This window comes from Pygocentrus nattereri, chromosome 13 (assembly GCF_015220715.1).
Source record: "Pygocentrus nattereri isolate fPygNat1 chromosome 13, fPygNat1.pri, whole genome shotgun sequence".
Classification (NCBI taxonomy): Eukaryota; Metazoa; Chordata; class Actinopteri; order Characiformes; family Serrasalmidae; genus Pygocentrus; species Pygocentrus nattereri.
In genome coordinates this window covers 9,288,663-9,305,827 of record NC_051223.1, presented here as the reverse complement: position 1 = coordinate 9,305,827, position 17,165 = coordinate 9,288,663, and the positions used below count along the sequence as shown (strand labels likewise).

At 41.0% G+C, this 17,165-nt stretch overlaps 1 protein-coding gene across 1 annotated transcript in view; it reads right to left on the bottom strand.

Annotated features, from left to right (window-relative positions):
* Positions 1 to 16,552, bottom strand: part of LOC108441172 (protein phosphatase 1 regulatory subunit 1B) — a 28,145-nt gene extending 11,593 nt beyond the window's left edge. The window contains exon 1 of the mRNA XM_017720554.2: positions 16,150 to 16,552. Within this exon, the coding sequence (XP_017576043.1) occupies positions 16,150 to 16,239 (90 nt within the window). The 5' untranslated portion in view covers positions 16,240 to 16,552. The remainder of the gene's footprint in view (positions 1 to 16,149) is intronic.
* Between the last annotated feature and the right edge of the window lie 613 nt (positions 16,553 to 17,165).

Genomic DNA, 17,165 nt, shown 5'->3' with positions numbered 1-17,165 from the left:
GCACATAGATTCTGTTCCTACCTAAGAAAAAAATCCCAGATAGAAAAACGAAGATTGGTGAACATCAAGATCTTCATGAAAACTGCACAAGTGAGTTTTAAGAAGACATTTCGGTAACACTTTCTATGAATGCCATGTCTATAAGAACCTTTAAACACGTTCAAGCATCAAATTCAAAATGAGTGAATATTTGCAAAAAACAATAAAGTTTATCCCTTTGAATATTAAATATCTTGTCTTTGTAGTGTATTCAACTGAATATAGGTTGAAAAGGATTTGCAAATCATCATATTCTGTTTTTATTTATGTTTTACACAACGTCCCAACTTCATTGGAATTGGGATTGTACATGTATTTTTTAGATGCTCAGACATGGTATTCATAGAAAGTGATACCGAAATTTCTTCTTAAGATTGGTTGGTGAGGCCCTTCGTTAGCAATCAAGACAGTTTTCAGTTTTCAGAACGGCCTCAATTTATAATAGATGCAGTGCCTCTAAAGATGTGTGCCACATTTTGTACACTCTGTCCTTTTGACCTTAGTATGAAAGGCCAAAAATGTTCTCATAGAAATGGCGCTGCCAGACCCCACTTCAGGAAATCTCCTTTCTTGTCTGTAAGAGTCCCTGCATTATATTAAAGAGTTATGTTTCTGCAATTTCCCCCTGGGATCAATAAAGGAATCTGAATCTGAAGACAGATCACCTTTATCCCATGATGAAACATCTCTATCCTGATAGGAGTGGCATCTTCCACCTTGCTGGCTTACAGATTGTATCTCATCTGTTAATGTACAGTTTGTGGTTACCCATTCGGTAGCCCATCAACAATGGTCAGTTTCTAACGAAACAGCTGCTCTTGGCTGGATACTTTTGTTTGGTGGACCACTTTCAACACTAGCAGTGATACCCTGGCAATATACAGTGGGTCTCTAAAGTAGGTGGAACTTATGGAGTTAGTGGAAGTACAAGGTCGATGTTTCTAATGAAGTGGACAAGAGTGCATGTAAAACTCATTAAAGCCCAGAACAAAAGAACTTAAAATGGTTTCATCTGTCCTACTCCAGTTTGATTGAGTTAGATATAATGGTTAGATAACTCTATTGAAAACTTAAATATTCTCTTGCCATCAGAGGATCCATCACCATATGAATGACCGATCAAAATTGAAAGGACAGCAGTCGTGCATTAAGCTACAGTTGCCAAATCGGGCACACAGATTATCGGCACATATCCATAAGCACCGGACCATAATCCTCAGCAGTGTGTGGGTGGAATCAAATCGACATGACCATCCATCATATAACTTAGTCGCCAAGGTAACAAAGCAGTCAGGAAATATGTAAAACGAAGTGACGCATTTGAACAGTGAGGAGTTTGTGGCACCCTGGGTTACATAAATCTGATGACTTCCTGTTTCAGGATGAAACAGAGCAGAGATAGAGGGATTAGCCTGGCTGCTATTTTGCTCCCGTCCCCTAATCATGCTCTGTTATGTCTCTTGGGCGTAATCCGTGTTGCATTTCCAGTCCTGGCCAAATTTCGCTTGGCAGATTTTGCTTCTGGTATCACATTGTAATCCAGCGAAGGGGCGATGGACACGGCAATAGAATTGTCCTTATTATGTACACATTGTACATGGACAATGAACATCCTTGTAAACTAGAGTTCTGATTCCAAAATAGCCCAGATCCACCAAATCTCTTCAACAAACAGCCAGTATTATCTTGACTTGGATATGATCAGCTGTCCAAAACCTGAGAAAAGCCATTAGGTCTGGATAACCTTCAAAAGCCACAGGTTAGCACTGGCAATAACAAACGAATGTTCTAATTTTATGTCAACAGCCCCAGTTCAGTCTTATTTGGTTGCATTTTCTTCATCTCACAATCTAAGTAACCCCAAGCACACTCAATGATGTTCTGGCCAGTCCACTGTTCTGGCAGCTTCTTCTTCCCTTCTTTTCTTTTCTCTACAAGGGCTTTTTAACACTATCCTTTAGACCCATAGTGCCATATGTGGTTTTAAAGGGGTGGCTGGGGTGGCCAGGGCCCTCACCTAAAATGTGATTGGTCGTCCCAGAAGCCACCCCAAAATTTCTGCCACATTTTTGGCTCCCACCTCGCTGTGGGGTAGGTGTTAGTGACTTTAAGATGAGATGTAAAACAACTCTTCACAAACACCATCCACTCCACTCACTCACCCCCAATCGCGATTAGCCGAGGGGTGGAATTGGCGAACAGTAGAAGAACTGTTCAAACATGTCCCCATCGCACTTTCGAATTGTTTGTATTTCTCTTCTTAAATGTTGAATGTTGAGTGAATTGGTGATCAGTGATTGAAGGAAGAGCTGCTAAAACATTTTTTCTTTGACTTTGTTGTGCAAGTGGATTATCCACATCTAATCTCCTCAGAAATATCTCCAGAAAATGAAACACTTCATGGTCATCTTGAATAGAAATGATGTGCAAACAAAGAATTACATTTTACAAGATAAACTTTGTATCAGGCCCCTGTCCATCATTGGTCAGTTTCTGCTGTTTACTGGACATTATTTGGGTCATGGACCAACCTCTGCAAAACAGGGACAAGATGTACAAGTGTTTGACACACTGTTCAGTTTTCATCTTTATGCAAGTGTACAAATACCAGATCACCTAAATGAGGGATCGGCAAAACAACAGGCTCTTTTACTGCTCTGTTGTGGCTCCACAGCTGAATTAGATTGGTAGGTAAAAATAAAATAATCCTCCTTTACAGTATAATAAAGCTCTGCTGATCGTTCTACACAGTTTAACAGTAAATGGTCTTAAACGCTGCAGTTAATGTAGAACTGCTGATTCACCCTTTAACCCTGAAGATCAGCACAGACTGATGGTCACCATAGCAACACAGACAGCAGTCTCGCCCGGCTAGTAGCTAATGAAATGGCAAAGAGAGAGATTTAAGATGAACATTGATAATTTAGAGACTAATGGATTTATTTGTGTTTATAGTCACTCCAGCTGGTTTCCTAACACCTTTAATCTGCAACAAGAAACTGACAAACACTAAAAAGTCACAAGGCTGAAGTCGGTTTCTCGTTCGCCAGCATCTTGTTCCAATTGTCCAGTTCCACCTCAAATGGTACAGCAGTTACATTCTGGCATCTCACGCACTATTTAAGATGGAACAGGAAGATTCAAACAAGAAGCTAGAGAATGAGAAGTGACTTCAGCCTCACAAAAAATCTAAAGTTGAGAGACATTTTACAAGAAACGGTTCTACTTTTGTGGGAAAATTACCTGCTGGAGATGTGTGAAAAGCAGCTGTAGCTGAGCTAAAACTTAAAGCAGAGTAAAGGGAGTCTGTGTTTTTGTTTATATTATATTAATTAGCCTTTACTAGTACATCAGCACATACTGAAATACATTTGCAGCCAAGATGGTAAATTGGACATATGATGTTGTGGCTCCCAAGGTGTTTTTTTTGTTAAAAAGGACAAAATGGCTCATCATAACATTTGGGTTGCGATCCCTAACCTGGCATAATATAGCGGGGTGTGGGGTCATTTACTGATTGTAATTGTATCTATATTTGTCCTTCTTGGAAAGGCCATTTGTCCGTCAACCACTTGTTTATCAATATTCCTTTGCATCTGTGAAAATAGATTCTTTCATTGTCAAGGCAACCGTTTCTTTCTCGTTTTTTTGTGTCGAGTGTGAAATATACCGTTCTATATAAAACCTCACCACACGCCAACACTTATTCCCACACTGCCCCTCATGCACACGTCCACTCATGTCTATTATTAGTGCCACTCTCTATTCATACATTGCTCAAGATTTCAGTATAATCCCATCAGGTTGGACGCAGTGATCCATAACAGCTTTATGAAGAGAACATAGGAAATGAAAGGCGATGATGGCTCCCTCAGCACATATTCCATTTGCCAGGGAGGTGATGCTCCCATTGGGCCACTGATGGACTAAAAGTATGTTAGAATCATACCATTATGGATATTAATTCACGCATGAATGATACTTTAATCACAGTGAGAATGAGGAGGGAAAGTGTGGTCCAATCGGACTGAGTGGCGGACAGCTTCTTCATTGAGAGCGTAGTCTGGGCTGTGATTAGCGGAGTGGATTGTGGATTCATATTACACATCTGACCCAGTTAAAGAGAGGTCATAACCAATAATATACAATAAAAAATGGATAAAATGGACTTTAGTTATCAAAAAGACACATAACAAAAAGGTATGCGAAGGTGGTCATGTAAACCTGAACAGCCATCCTCACCGCCCATACTGAGTTCCACCTAGTTTATAGGGAAGGCCGGTAGTCACATGAGACCAGTTACATATGTATGGTGTATAGTATGTGCCATTTCACCCCTATATTCCATAATACACGATATGGCCAAAAGTATGTGCACACATGACTGTCACACCTACAGTATATGGACAAAAGTATTGGGACATACCTCTTAATGATTGAATTCAGGTGTTTTCAATCCCTTTGCTACAAGTGTATGAAATCAGGCAACTAGCCATGCAGTCTGCCTTTACACACATTATTGAAAAACTGGGTCTATAGAGCTCACTGAATTCAAGTGTGGTGCTGTAATAGGATGCCACTGTTGCAATGAGTCAGTTCATGAAATTTCTTCCCACCTAGATATTCCACGTTCAACTGTGAGTGGTATCATTGAAAAGTGGAAGCGTTTAGGAACCACTGCAACTCAGACCACAAAGTGTTAGACCACAACATTACAGAGCGGGTCGGCGAGTGCTGAGGAGCATACAACATAAAAGTCAACAACACTCAATAACTGAGTTCAAACCTCGTCTGGCATCAACATCAGCACAAATTCTGTGCACCGGGAGCTTCATGGCAGGGTTTCCATGGCCGAGCAGCTGCATACAAGCTTTACATCAACAAGCACAAGGCCAAGCATTGGATGGAGTGGAGTAAAGTGCAGACACTGGACTCTGGAGCAGTGGAAACGTGAGGAGTTACACTTCTCTGTCAGTCTGATGGACGAGTTTGGGTTTGGCGAATGCCAGGAGAACATTACCTGCCTGACTGCACTGTGCCAGCTGTAAAGTTTGGTGAAGGAGGGATTATGGGGTTGACCTAGAACCTTTGGACTGCTTCAGCAGACCAAGACATTTTGGCCAATTTTTTGCTTCAAACCTTTGGGGAAGAACCTTTTCTGTTCTAGCATGACTGAGTCCCAGTGCATAAAGCAGCTCCATAAAGGCATGACTAGGTGAGTTTTGTGTAGAAAACACTGACTAGCCCTGACAGAGCCCTGACCTCAACCCCACTGATCAGCTTTGGGATGAACTAGAACGGAGATTGGGAGCCAGGCCCTCACATGCAACATCAGTATCTGACATCACAAATGCTCTTCTAGATGAACGGGCAAACTCTCCCACAGACACTCTCCAAAATCTTGTAGAAAGCTTCCTAGAAGAGTGGAAGTTGTTAGAGCTGCAAAGGGGGACCAATTCCATATTAATGCCTATGGATTTAGAATGGTGTTCATAAAAGCATCTGTAGGTGTAATGGGGAGGTGTCCCAATGCATTTGACCATATAGTGTACATGGGCTTGTTGGAAATCCCATTCCAATATTATGGCCATTAATATGGAGTTGTCCTACCCACTTAATGTGTGTTCTCTCTCAATGTTGCTGTTGTTCTCTTTCAATGTTGTGCAACACTTTCAATGTTCAAAGTGTTGTTGTGTTCTCTTTTAATTTTGTGTTCTCTCTTAACTTTATTGTGTTCTCTCGTAATGTTATTGTGTTCTCTCTTAATGTTATTGTGTTCTCTTTAATGTTGTTCTCTCTTATTGTCGTGTTCTCTTAACGATGTTGTGTTCTCTCAATGTTGTGTTCTCTCTTAACACTGTTGTTATGGTTCTTTCTAAACGTTGTTGTCTTTTGTCTTTCAGGGTCACCATATCAAGGCTTCAGACAGGGTTTCTAATAAAGTGGCCAGGGCATGTACAGGGGATTCAAACAGTGATCCTCAAATGCTGAAGCTGAGAAATGACAACACTGGATCATTCTACTGACTCAACACCTTTGCGGTCATGGTGAACAATTTGATGATGCAAGCAAGAAAACCTGTGTTTATGTATTTGTGTGTGTGTGTGTGTGTGTGTGTGTGTGTGTGTGTGTGTGCGCGTGCGTGTGTGTGTGAGTGAAAACAGCTTGTAAAGTGCAGCTGAAGTGGAAAAAAGCCCAGAAAATACATGAAACATGATCACATATGTTTAACTACAAATACAAAATATGTTTTCCATAGGGTGATACTCTGTATGTGTGTGTGTGTGTGTGTGTGTGTGTGTGTGTGTGTGTGTGTGTGTGTGTGTGTGTGTGTGTGTGTGACACAGGCACAAACACTACTCCCAGCCAATTATTTCCCACCCAGTAGGCGATAGAAGTGGGCGGCCGACAGTGTAGAGTAGCTCTTGTGTGTCTGAAAATCAGTTTGGAATGTTACCGAAACACCGTTTTTCTGCAATTAGGTCAATTTGTTTGTGTTTTAAAAGTATTTCATGGGGGTTTAAAGTTGTGTTTGTTAGAGTTTTGCTCAAAATGAGCTAAAATTCTCTCCACCAAAACAGTCACTACTGAAATATTTGGTGAAGTTTCAATAGTGTTATGTTTGTTTTGGTAGTAACAAAATGGAATATTCAGTCATTTGTTTCATAAAATACACATAATTAAGGTACAGCGTCACTCAAAGTTTAAGTCAGTTAAAAGCGTGAAATGTTTTGAACCTTGACTTTAAACTAGTTTGGTAGAACAAACCATATATGTGAGTGCATTCTTTCAAATGTATATATAAATATGCATGCATGCAACTATTTGTGCTCGGATGAGGGGGAAAGTTGGTTTATGGATGAAGAAGAAATGTGAAGAACAGTAATGAAAACAGATTTTTCCAAAGAGCATTGACATAACAGGAGCTAAGGTCATTTGTTTGGCACTTTGCTGTGCTGGCATTCCCAGGGGTTTGGTGGGCAATAACAATGCGAGAAAGTGACCTCAGCCCTCATTAAACCGGACCACTGTCCATTCCCCTCTGCCTGGCATCTCTGAACTGCTAGCCATGTAGAGTTTACAGAGGGCTGTCAAAACGATTCTTCCGAGAGCTAATAAAGGTCAAATCCCTGCCCACATAAGGCGAACAAGACTCTTATCTAAAGCAACATGGCACAATTGTGTCATCTCAGGAATATGCACATAACAGTGTTTGATGGAAAAAATTTGAATTTTTACAGACTTTCCAAGAATTCGCTTTTTGCAAAACTGAAACCCTGTTATATACAGACCTCCCACCAGGGGGCACCCAAGATGTCTTTCCTAATTAGAACCCTGGTTTAACCAATGATTCTACCAAAAACCCAAATGTAATCTATCAAAATGTATTTGGTGTCAAGTTTGCTTCTGCACTACAGCAGAGTGCCACCAAAGGGGATTAATGGCAGTGCTAACTAAAGACTTAAACGAATGACTCAAACTCAGAACTCCACGAAACTGAAAGACCTTCTTTTACCTCATCCCTGCCTCTCTGTAACACACTCAAGAGATTTTTTTTTCTTTAAATATTTACACTGGAGAACAACTAGAGAAAAGCAAAGACTCAAAACTCAAGACAGATCCCGAGATTACAGGTTGAGTTAGAGCACTGTGCTCATAGCGGCGTGAACTCAAGACTGAGCACCAAGCAGCGTGTGAGCACCCCTTAAGTAGGGTGCGCACAGCTGCTACTGCTCAGCCCTGATTACTCAGTCCTGGCTCTCGGGCCTGACCTACTGGCCACAGCTGGCCTAGCAGGCTGCATGGACATTACAAAAATGGAGAGCATCACAACTTGTTTTAAGATTGGTTTGTCAGAGAATTTCTTATCTTGTTGTGAGGCACTCAGACTAGACAACGACACAAAGAGAGAGAATAACACACATAACGTGTTTGGGCTACAAATATGAACTCAAACTCCCAGATCTCCTCAGATCACATCACACAAACAGAATTTACTGGAACTGTTTGGGATTTTATAACAGCAAAAATATAAACTGGGGATTAATATGTGGTGAGAACTGCTGATATTACAATGAGAGCTGGAGAAATATTTCACTATAAACTGGCAGCTGAGCTGAAACTGTAAAAAGAGTGTTTTAACATCTGGAACAACATTATAAACATGATATCGGCTCTTACTGCCTGTGTTTTACTCACAGCTCCTCTGTCTCTGCTGTTCATGCGTGTCTCTTCGCCCATTTCTCCGCTCTTCTAGCTCTCTGATTGGTTGTTTGTATCACTCGTTGAGGAAATCTCTGACTGTCTCACACTACAGGACTCATGGATGTTTCGAGTCATAAATATCAAATGTGTTATAATATCAGAGAGTATCTGATCACTTCAGAGTTTGATAGGAGGGCTAAAGATTCAATCATGTCTCCTCCCACACTAACACATCATTCACGCCGCCAGTCACTTCTGATTAAGCTCCTGACCTGAAAAATCGCTTCAGATTGTGAAAATTTGTCACAAGGGGCAAATCAGGGTTAAAATCAGGCAAAAAATCCTATAGTGTGGGCTCAGCTTAATGTAGCTGCAAATAGCATCATAAAAACTGCGTAGCTAAATCATCAAACATATTGCGTTTGTTGTTGTTGTTGTATCTCCAAAATGGTAACTTTACAGGAGAAGGAAAAAACCTACTTCACTTTTAATGTAAGAATTTTTACCAAGTATTTTTGGGCTGTTTTTTTTCGTCCATTTGTCATGAAATTTATAAACAATGTAAAGAACCACAGCCATTTTCAAATTATAAAAATGTATTATTTATTATTTTTATTGATAACAGTAAGTCTATTAGACATTACTTAAAAAGATTACTTACTGAGGTTTGAGGTGAGTATACAATGATTTGCACGTGCAGTTTGTACAATGCTAACTTGTTAGCTACATTAGCTGCTTAAACGATATGCAAAAACAGCTGCTTTTCCAATGCTTCCAAATTAAGGGTATTAATTGGAAGTATTAATTAACCTTCTACTTTCCTGAGAGGGCTTTTAGATGTTGCAACATTGCTGTGAGGTTTTGGTTGGCTTCAGCCGCAATAGCATTAGGGGGGCCAGGTACTGATGTTGGATGATTAGTTCTGAATCACAAACAGATCTCAAAATTGTTGGAACACCTTTGCAGTTCCCTTCACAGCCCAATGCTGGGGGGGCTTCATACCCCTCTAGCTGATTGGCGCTAGGCATGGAGACCTATGTATGGCTGCTCCATAGCCTCCCATTCTTTTGACAATGCTGGTCTATGGAGAGTACATGAGCTAGCATAGCGAAATTCAACTCTGAACTTGAAAGAGTGTCTGGATACTTTTGGACATATAGTGTAGCTCCAGTGCAAAGCTGAAGAACCCAACGTTGGACACCAGATATGTCTTGGGTCATCAACTATATTAACTGGATCATACCCAAACCTAGGCCATCCTCAACTTATGACTAGCCAGCCAGCTAACTGCATATATCTGTGTATGCACATGAAAGGACAGCACAAGTACACTCCTCTCTATAAATACCTCCTTCACCCTGTTCTCTTTTAAGCAGGGCCTATTTGTATGGTAATGTTAAGCAGCTGCTTAAATACACACACATACACACACCCACGCACACACAGTGTTCCCATAAAGAGGTGAGGGTCACTTAACAGCTTTACAAAGCCATTAGCATTCAGCGAACATCCACTCCAAACAAAAACACAGACACGGCCCCCGTTTCTCCCACCAATCAGCCTGCTTTATTCCTTCAGGAGACCCCACTTCAACCCTGCAACCCCAACAGTGGGGCCTATTCATGTGGAAATTGAGCAGTGATGCGCTGTTGCTAAAGAAATTAGCATCTCATGGAGAGGGTTGGACAGAAACGTGAGTAAATGGTGGAAAAGAGAAAGAAAACTCCATGACCATTTCTTGATATAAGTGGTACATGCAGTAGGTCGCAGGCTGCAGGGCTTAAAAAGATGCGTAACATATCAGGCACAGCTCCAAAAGTCGGTTAATACATTTACACAGTTGAGCTAAGATTAAATAACACGTTTCCCTCATGATTTCTCAGATTTTTCCTTTTTTCTGTTTCATAGTCGTGCTGAATCTGTAAAACAGCTTATCACAAGATCAATTTTCAACATTGGACAAACCATTTGTGATATAGAACAATATTTTTAAGAGGTTTAACTTATGAATTTATACAAAACAGATTAATGTTTACTACATTATACTACATTTAAAATAGAAGAAATTTCATTTTGGTCACTGGTGTTCTCGGGACTCTTATTCTACGTTTTTAAGTATTTTCAGCTCTATTAAACTCCTTCTTTAGGTTGAGGCTCATCAGAGAGGAAGCACTCTGATGCATGAGGAGGCAAGTCAGACTCGCTCACTATACTTCATTAATTTGTCAATGATTTTGTTTATCAGGCAGCTCACAACTTATATGTGTCAGTGGTGTTTTGTGCTGTCATGACTGGGTAATTAAAATTTTTGGCAAGATAATGCCAAATTCATCACTTTTATTTCTGATTTTAAATACACAAGGTCACCTGATCAGCCAGTGAGTCAGCAAATTGACAGAATCCTCAGTTTTAACCAGAATGTCACTGGAGTCACCGTCACTGGAGTCACCGTCACTGGTGTTACACCACATTCATACAACACCAGTGACTGTAAAGCATGTTTGGAATTAAGCTCCCTCCTGAGTCTTCATTTATTAAATTTACTTCTTTTAATATGTTCTTACACATTATTAATCCCTTAATCTGTATCAATATTGTGAATGGGGGCACCCGCAATGTTCTCCGAGACTAAATAAAGGTTGATAGATTGATTGATTGATTGAACTACCAAACAAGCTGGGTAATTAGCCAGTGGTTCCCGTTTGGATCTGCTCTTGCCTTTGAATGGTCAGTGGAAAAAATGTATTAAATTTATGAAACATACGTTTTCATCCTCATGTTTTCAGCCTAGACCCAACCAGGCCTTACTAGTGAGAATAAATTTGAAACTTAATTCCAAGACCTAAACCCCCTCACATGCTGGAACAGGTGGATTATTATGGTTTTACAGAGCTTTACTTTATTACTAAGCACTGGAAAAAACACGATGTTGGGATAAACTGCTGCTGTACACATCAACAATACACTAACAGTACTTACTATCAGTGCCTTTTTGTGGAATTGCTGATACCTGGCATGGTATGACATGGTCATGCCAACTGACCAGTATATCAGCATCCAATACACAGCATATGTTTTGGTGATGATCAGCATATCAACTTTCACTGCTGCTGACCAGCATCCAAAACATAACATATGCTGGCTTTGCTGGTGACCAGCCATGCTGGTCTATGCTGGTTTTCCCAGCAGGAAAATGTTAAACGGTGCTGCTAAACAGGAGAGAGTAGCTGCACAATAGCAGCTCTGCTCACTAGAGTACTGGCTAACTAAAGTACCAACACAAGCTTAGATGGTGATGATTCAAATCTGAGGGAATGAAGTCCAGCAACTGATATTAAATCTGTTCTGTGGCGTTGGAATCTGTAGCCTGATCGGCTAACTTAACATTAGCTTAGCGAGAAGCTACAGGCCCAAACAGTGCCACATACAACTGTACATGCTTGAGTGTGACTAACTGCTGCTCTGCTGAAACGAGTGATGATAAATCTAATGTCTGAGAGAGTAAAAGTCGAATGAGTGGTGTTGGAGTGACTGGAAGCTAAAATCCAAACTGTTCTGTGGTGTTTGGGAATGTAGCATTTGAGCTAAGCTAATAAGAGCTTAGATAGCAGGTCAGAAGTGCCACACACCACAGCTCAGGCTTGATTCCCGCTAAGTAATACTCAAATAACATTCCTTTAGAGAATATGTGAGAGATGCGCAGATTCAAGTGACTGGTGTTAGAGCAGAAGCTGAAATCGAACCTGTTTTGAGAGCTGTGTAGCTCTTAGCAGTCACTGAGCCACTGTCATGCTTAGTTTTTCTGGCTCTGATTTTTTTTCCCCATCTTACTTTTAGCACCACCTATTGGTGAGCTTCCACATCACTGATCAGTGACCCCTCTAAAATATCAAGGGGTGAAATGTGTTTATTTAGCTGTTGAGACGAGAAATAGAAATTTGACATGCCATGATTTTGAAACACCATCATATTTTTCAAACATTATTTTTTAAATGATACTCTATCTATGTGTTATTACAGCCATACTGCTCAACCTTAACCAACTGCTTGAGGAGATAAAAAGAGGCGGTTTAAACTTGCTTTATAAATGCAAACATATGAAAATGTTTGGATTCCAGGGCACGTCTTTTGTCAGTACTTAGTTGTAATTCCACTAGCACTCTTTAGTTTTTCTTTTTAATAATACATTTTGCCCTGCCACATCTGGATGTGTGGTACCATCACTACCCTGCTGTTCTCCATAAACAACAGCTGTGAGGGAATTAAGGGAGTAATTCGAAATATTCTTAGGCGTTTTACTATTTCCACACTTTTCACTGTCATGCCTGTTTAGTCACAGCAAGCTGTGGGCCAGTGTATGTGTTGAATCGCTGCTGTCAGAAGAAAACATATCTTAATTTTTCAGTTTTTGACACAATTTCGAAATGCCTGTTGTCCTTTACATTGTATGTAAATTTTTACAAAGAATGGACCAAAAGAAACATTCCAAAATGATTTGGAAAAACGTGTGGTTCCACTGACTTACATTAAAAGTAAACTGTTTTTTCCTTGTCCTGTAAAGTTGTCATTTTGAAGATATGAGGTTTTCTGTCCGACAACAGTGATGTGAAGCTGTGCTTCATCTATCTTGTATAGTCCTAACTTCAAAGGAATAGTTTGGGGAAAAATCTAAAATTAAACATATTTCCACACTTTCCCTCAGATGTCAATCAGCCAAGACATGTTTGGAGTCCAAATTTGCTTCTTTAGTTTACACCAGGAGATGTGAGGCTAATGATGCTAACAACTAGTATAAGTCAAAAGTCACCCAAATCTTTTTCATAAATACAGCCTATAAAACTGCTCAAACTTCATCCAGGTCTTCATTAAGGTCTTGCAGACTTGTGATATATAAAAATGAACAAAACCTCGTTGTATAGCTGAACACTGTGGGTAGACATCAGGGTCAGCTTTTGTGACAATAACTGTCATAAATATGGAGGAATCTGGTCCTGCTTTGTGAAGACCAGCCGTGACGTTGTGTGAAATGGCTACCTTTGCTGTGAAGTTTTGCTTATTTCCATCATCCACAGTAGGTGACATGTCTGATCTTTTGCATCTGGGGTAAAAATTGTGTAAGTTTGATTCTCCACTGTAAACCTAAGCAACCAAAAGATGAGTTTTGGCTTCTTTTATGTGTGGGGAGCAGCCAAATGTCCTCAAAATGACAAAGTGTTCATGTTTTCACATTTTCATCATCCTGGGGGGATGAGATAAACAAACACACACATACACAAACCCCCCATAAGGGAAATCTGACCTTATTTTCTTTTCACTCCATGTCCTTTTCGGCTGGAGAGTGGCCAAAATGTGTGTGCGTATGTGTAACCTTCGCTATCATCTCCTCTCTTCTCTCCTCATCTCTCCATTCCCTCTCCTCTCTCCATCTTTACTCTAATTGGGTCATAACGTGACATGGCACCTGCTCACCGCAGCTGAACTACTTTCTCACCATCTCCCTGTCTGCGACGCTCACACGCCGAGAGTGGCTCGACACAGCATTACATAATCTGTTGTCAGGCAGATTGATGCACGATGCAGACGCCCTGACCACAAGTGACAGAATCCACTACGGGTCAGAAATTAAATGTTGTCTGAAGGTTTCTGACCTGAGACAAAACAAACTGCGTCAGCTTTGTGTTCCTTCCTGATAGGACAGTTTGCCTCTTACCACTAGCTCACCACTCGAGGACATCTGAGTCATGTAGACGACCTATAACCATTGAATTTTAGATCATTTAACAAGTGTAGGGGTAACTCGTTCACTTTTTCCAGGACATGACCTTGGAATTCGTAAATTGCCTGAAATGTCCAGGATTTTGCTTTGCTTTCATGTTGGCATTGCTTTCTACAGTCTGCCCCATGCTGCCCTCCTGCCTCCAGTGACTTCTTTTTTGAAAACTAAAATATGCCTCCCTTATATAACAGTCCATATCTAGGTTAGGAAGCTCAGAATGAGTGCAAGTCTCTGAGGTATGAGTCTGAATCTCGAGTCTGTGAGGTGCAAGTCCAAATCTTGAGCTTCTGAGGTGTGAGTTCAAGTCAGATTTCCAGTCTCTAGGGTGCAAGTCCAAGTTGAGTCTCAAGTCTCTGAGGTAGGAGTTTGAGTCAAGTCTTGAGTCTCTAGGTTCTGAATCTGAATTGAGTCTCAATTCTTAGTCAAGCATGTGAGGGCGAGTAAAGTCTCGAGTCTCTGAGCTACAAGTCAAAGTTGACTCTCATGTCTCAAGTCTGAGTTAGGTCTTAAGTCTCTGAAGTGTGAGTTCAAGTTGAGTCTTGAGTCTCTAAGATGCAAGTGCAAGTTTAGTTTCGAGTCTCTGAGGCCTGAGTCAGAAATTAATTTTAGGTCTCTAAGGTGCGAGTCAGAGTCGAGTCTGGAGTCTCTGAGGTGTGAGACTCAGTCGAGTCTGGAGTCTCTGAGGTGTGAGTCTCAGTCGAGTCTCTGATGTGTGAGTCCAAATCAAGTCTCAAGTCTCTGGGATATGAGTGCAAGTCGAGTCTCTGAAGTAGGAATCAGAATTGCATCTCAAGTCTCTGAGGTTAGTATGAGTTGAGTCTCGGCTCTCAGACGTATAAGTGTGAGTCAAGTCTCAAATCCCTGAGATATGAGTGTTAGTCAAGACTCAAGACTCTGAGGTATGAGTGTGAGTTGAGTCTTGAGTCCCTGAAGTGTGAGTCCGAGTTGAGTCTCGAGTCTCTGGGATACAAGTGCAGGTTGAGTTTCGAGTTTCTGAGGTGTAATACGGAATTGAACCTCAATTCTCTGAGGTGTGAGCCCAATTCGAGTCTTGAGTCTCTGGGATACAGGTGCAAGTTGAGTCTCTGAGGTATGAGTCTAAGTGGAGTCTCAACTCTCTGAGATATGAATGTGAATCGAGTCTTGAGTCTCTGGGTTGCAATTCCAAGTTAAGTATCAAGTGTCCAGAGTGTGAGTCAAGTCTTGAGTCTTTCGAGTGCAAGTCTGAGTCTCGAGTTTCTAGGGTGCAAATCTGAGTTGAGTATCAAGTCTCCAGACACCAGGTCGAGTCTTGAGCCTCTAGAGTGCAAGTCTGACTTTTGAGTTTCTAGTCCAAGTTGAATCTCGAGTCTTTGGGGAGTCTGACTCTAGTCTCTAGGATGTCTAGGAAGTCCAAGTCGAGTCTTTTTAGTTTAGTTTTATTATGAGCTGCAAACATTGAACAAAAGCAAACCCTTCACAAAAACTTGCCTTTCATTATAGCAAAACCTACAATCTGAAGGACAGAATGAACCACAACATTACAGTGTTTCAAGGAAAGACCCCAACAAAACAACTTGAAACATTTGTTTAGTCTGTAGTTTAAATTGCATGTATGCTACCTAGTGTTTGCATGGAGTTCACGAGCCATTCAATGATGAACCTGAGTCAATGACTTGAGTCACCATCTATGGTCATAAAAACCTTTGCAAAATGTATTGAATTTTACATTTTGAAAGAATAGCAAGAGCAAGAAAAATCTCAAAGGAAAAATAAAGATGTTATGTGGCTACCCCAACAAACACGAAAACACAAATTTACAATTAAAATAAAAGTAATATCTTACACTAGCAATTTTTTAAACACAAATTCTTCAAGAAAACCACAAAAATCCCAATTTCACAGCAAAGATCTGTCAAATCTTTAAATGTAAAAAAACTGCTGCATGTTTTCACCGATCCACCCAATTCACAGCTAGGAACTGACAGTGTGTCAAGTCGATTTCAAGCAGTTTGCACAAAATATTTTCGGCGTTCTTTTCTTCAATATCAATGCCGTTTTTCTTTACTTTCAGCAAAGTAGTGTCTTCGGCAAAACACTCAAGTTTTACTTTGCCTTATTTGCCATAACTTCCACTCCCATCCTCTTACCATCTCCACTTGTTTGGGGTCCAGCTGGGTGGGCACGGCCGAGGGCACGGAGAACTGGATCTTCCTCCTCTCCTTCACCTCTCCCTCCATCTCGGTTGGTAGAAACGGGAAGGGCCAGAGAGCAGACGGCTGGCAGAGACACGTCAAGTCTTGTCCTCTATCTCTCCTTCCAGCCTGGTGGGTTTATTTTACATGCAACAGCTCTTGTGCTCCAGTTTCGGGCGAGTGGAAGGGTGCTTTTTCTCTCTCACTCACTCCCTCACTCCCTCACTCACTCACTCTTTCTCTGTCTGACTGCCACTTAGTCACGTCTTCTCGTTTTTCGTCCTTGTAGCCGCAGGGTCTCGGAGTAATCCAGGGGAGCTGCTTCTCCCTGAGTGGAGAGAGCACGCTGTGAGAGGAGGGATCAGATGAGGGAGGGGGTAGGGAGATGGAGGGAGAGAGGGGGAGAGAGAGAGAGAGAGAGAGAGAGAGAGAGAGCGCCACATTAAGCTGACGGTCACTGGCTCTCAAAATGAAGTGTAATCTTGTCCAGTGCTGGTGCTCTGCTGTTGGAGTAAGTGTGCTCTGTTTGAGGACCTTGCTGTGCTCAGAATGTGCTAAATGTCTCCACAAGGGGCGAAAAAAGGAATGAATGAGGTGAGGAGAAGTGAGAGGTATGGTATGGCTTGAACATTTCAGATGACCAGATGAACACAATGTTCTGCAGACCCGTCCAGCGCTGCGCTACTGATGCTATTCGTCTTTCATCTTGGACAAAAAAAGGGGGGAAATCTATACTGACATTTAAACGAAATGTCAGCATATCACAAGGACGTTTGGAACACACTGTAGAGAAGTTATGTAGTGTGAGCAAACAAGAGTACACAATGTGAAACCTGGTGGATCTGGCACTGAAGAGCAAAACAAAAAAACAACAACAAAAAAAAATCATTTAAAGTCAAACTTAATTTAAAATTGACTTCATTTGTTGCTTCGTGGTTATTAAGCACAATCCATCAGATAAAATTCTGTAA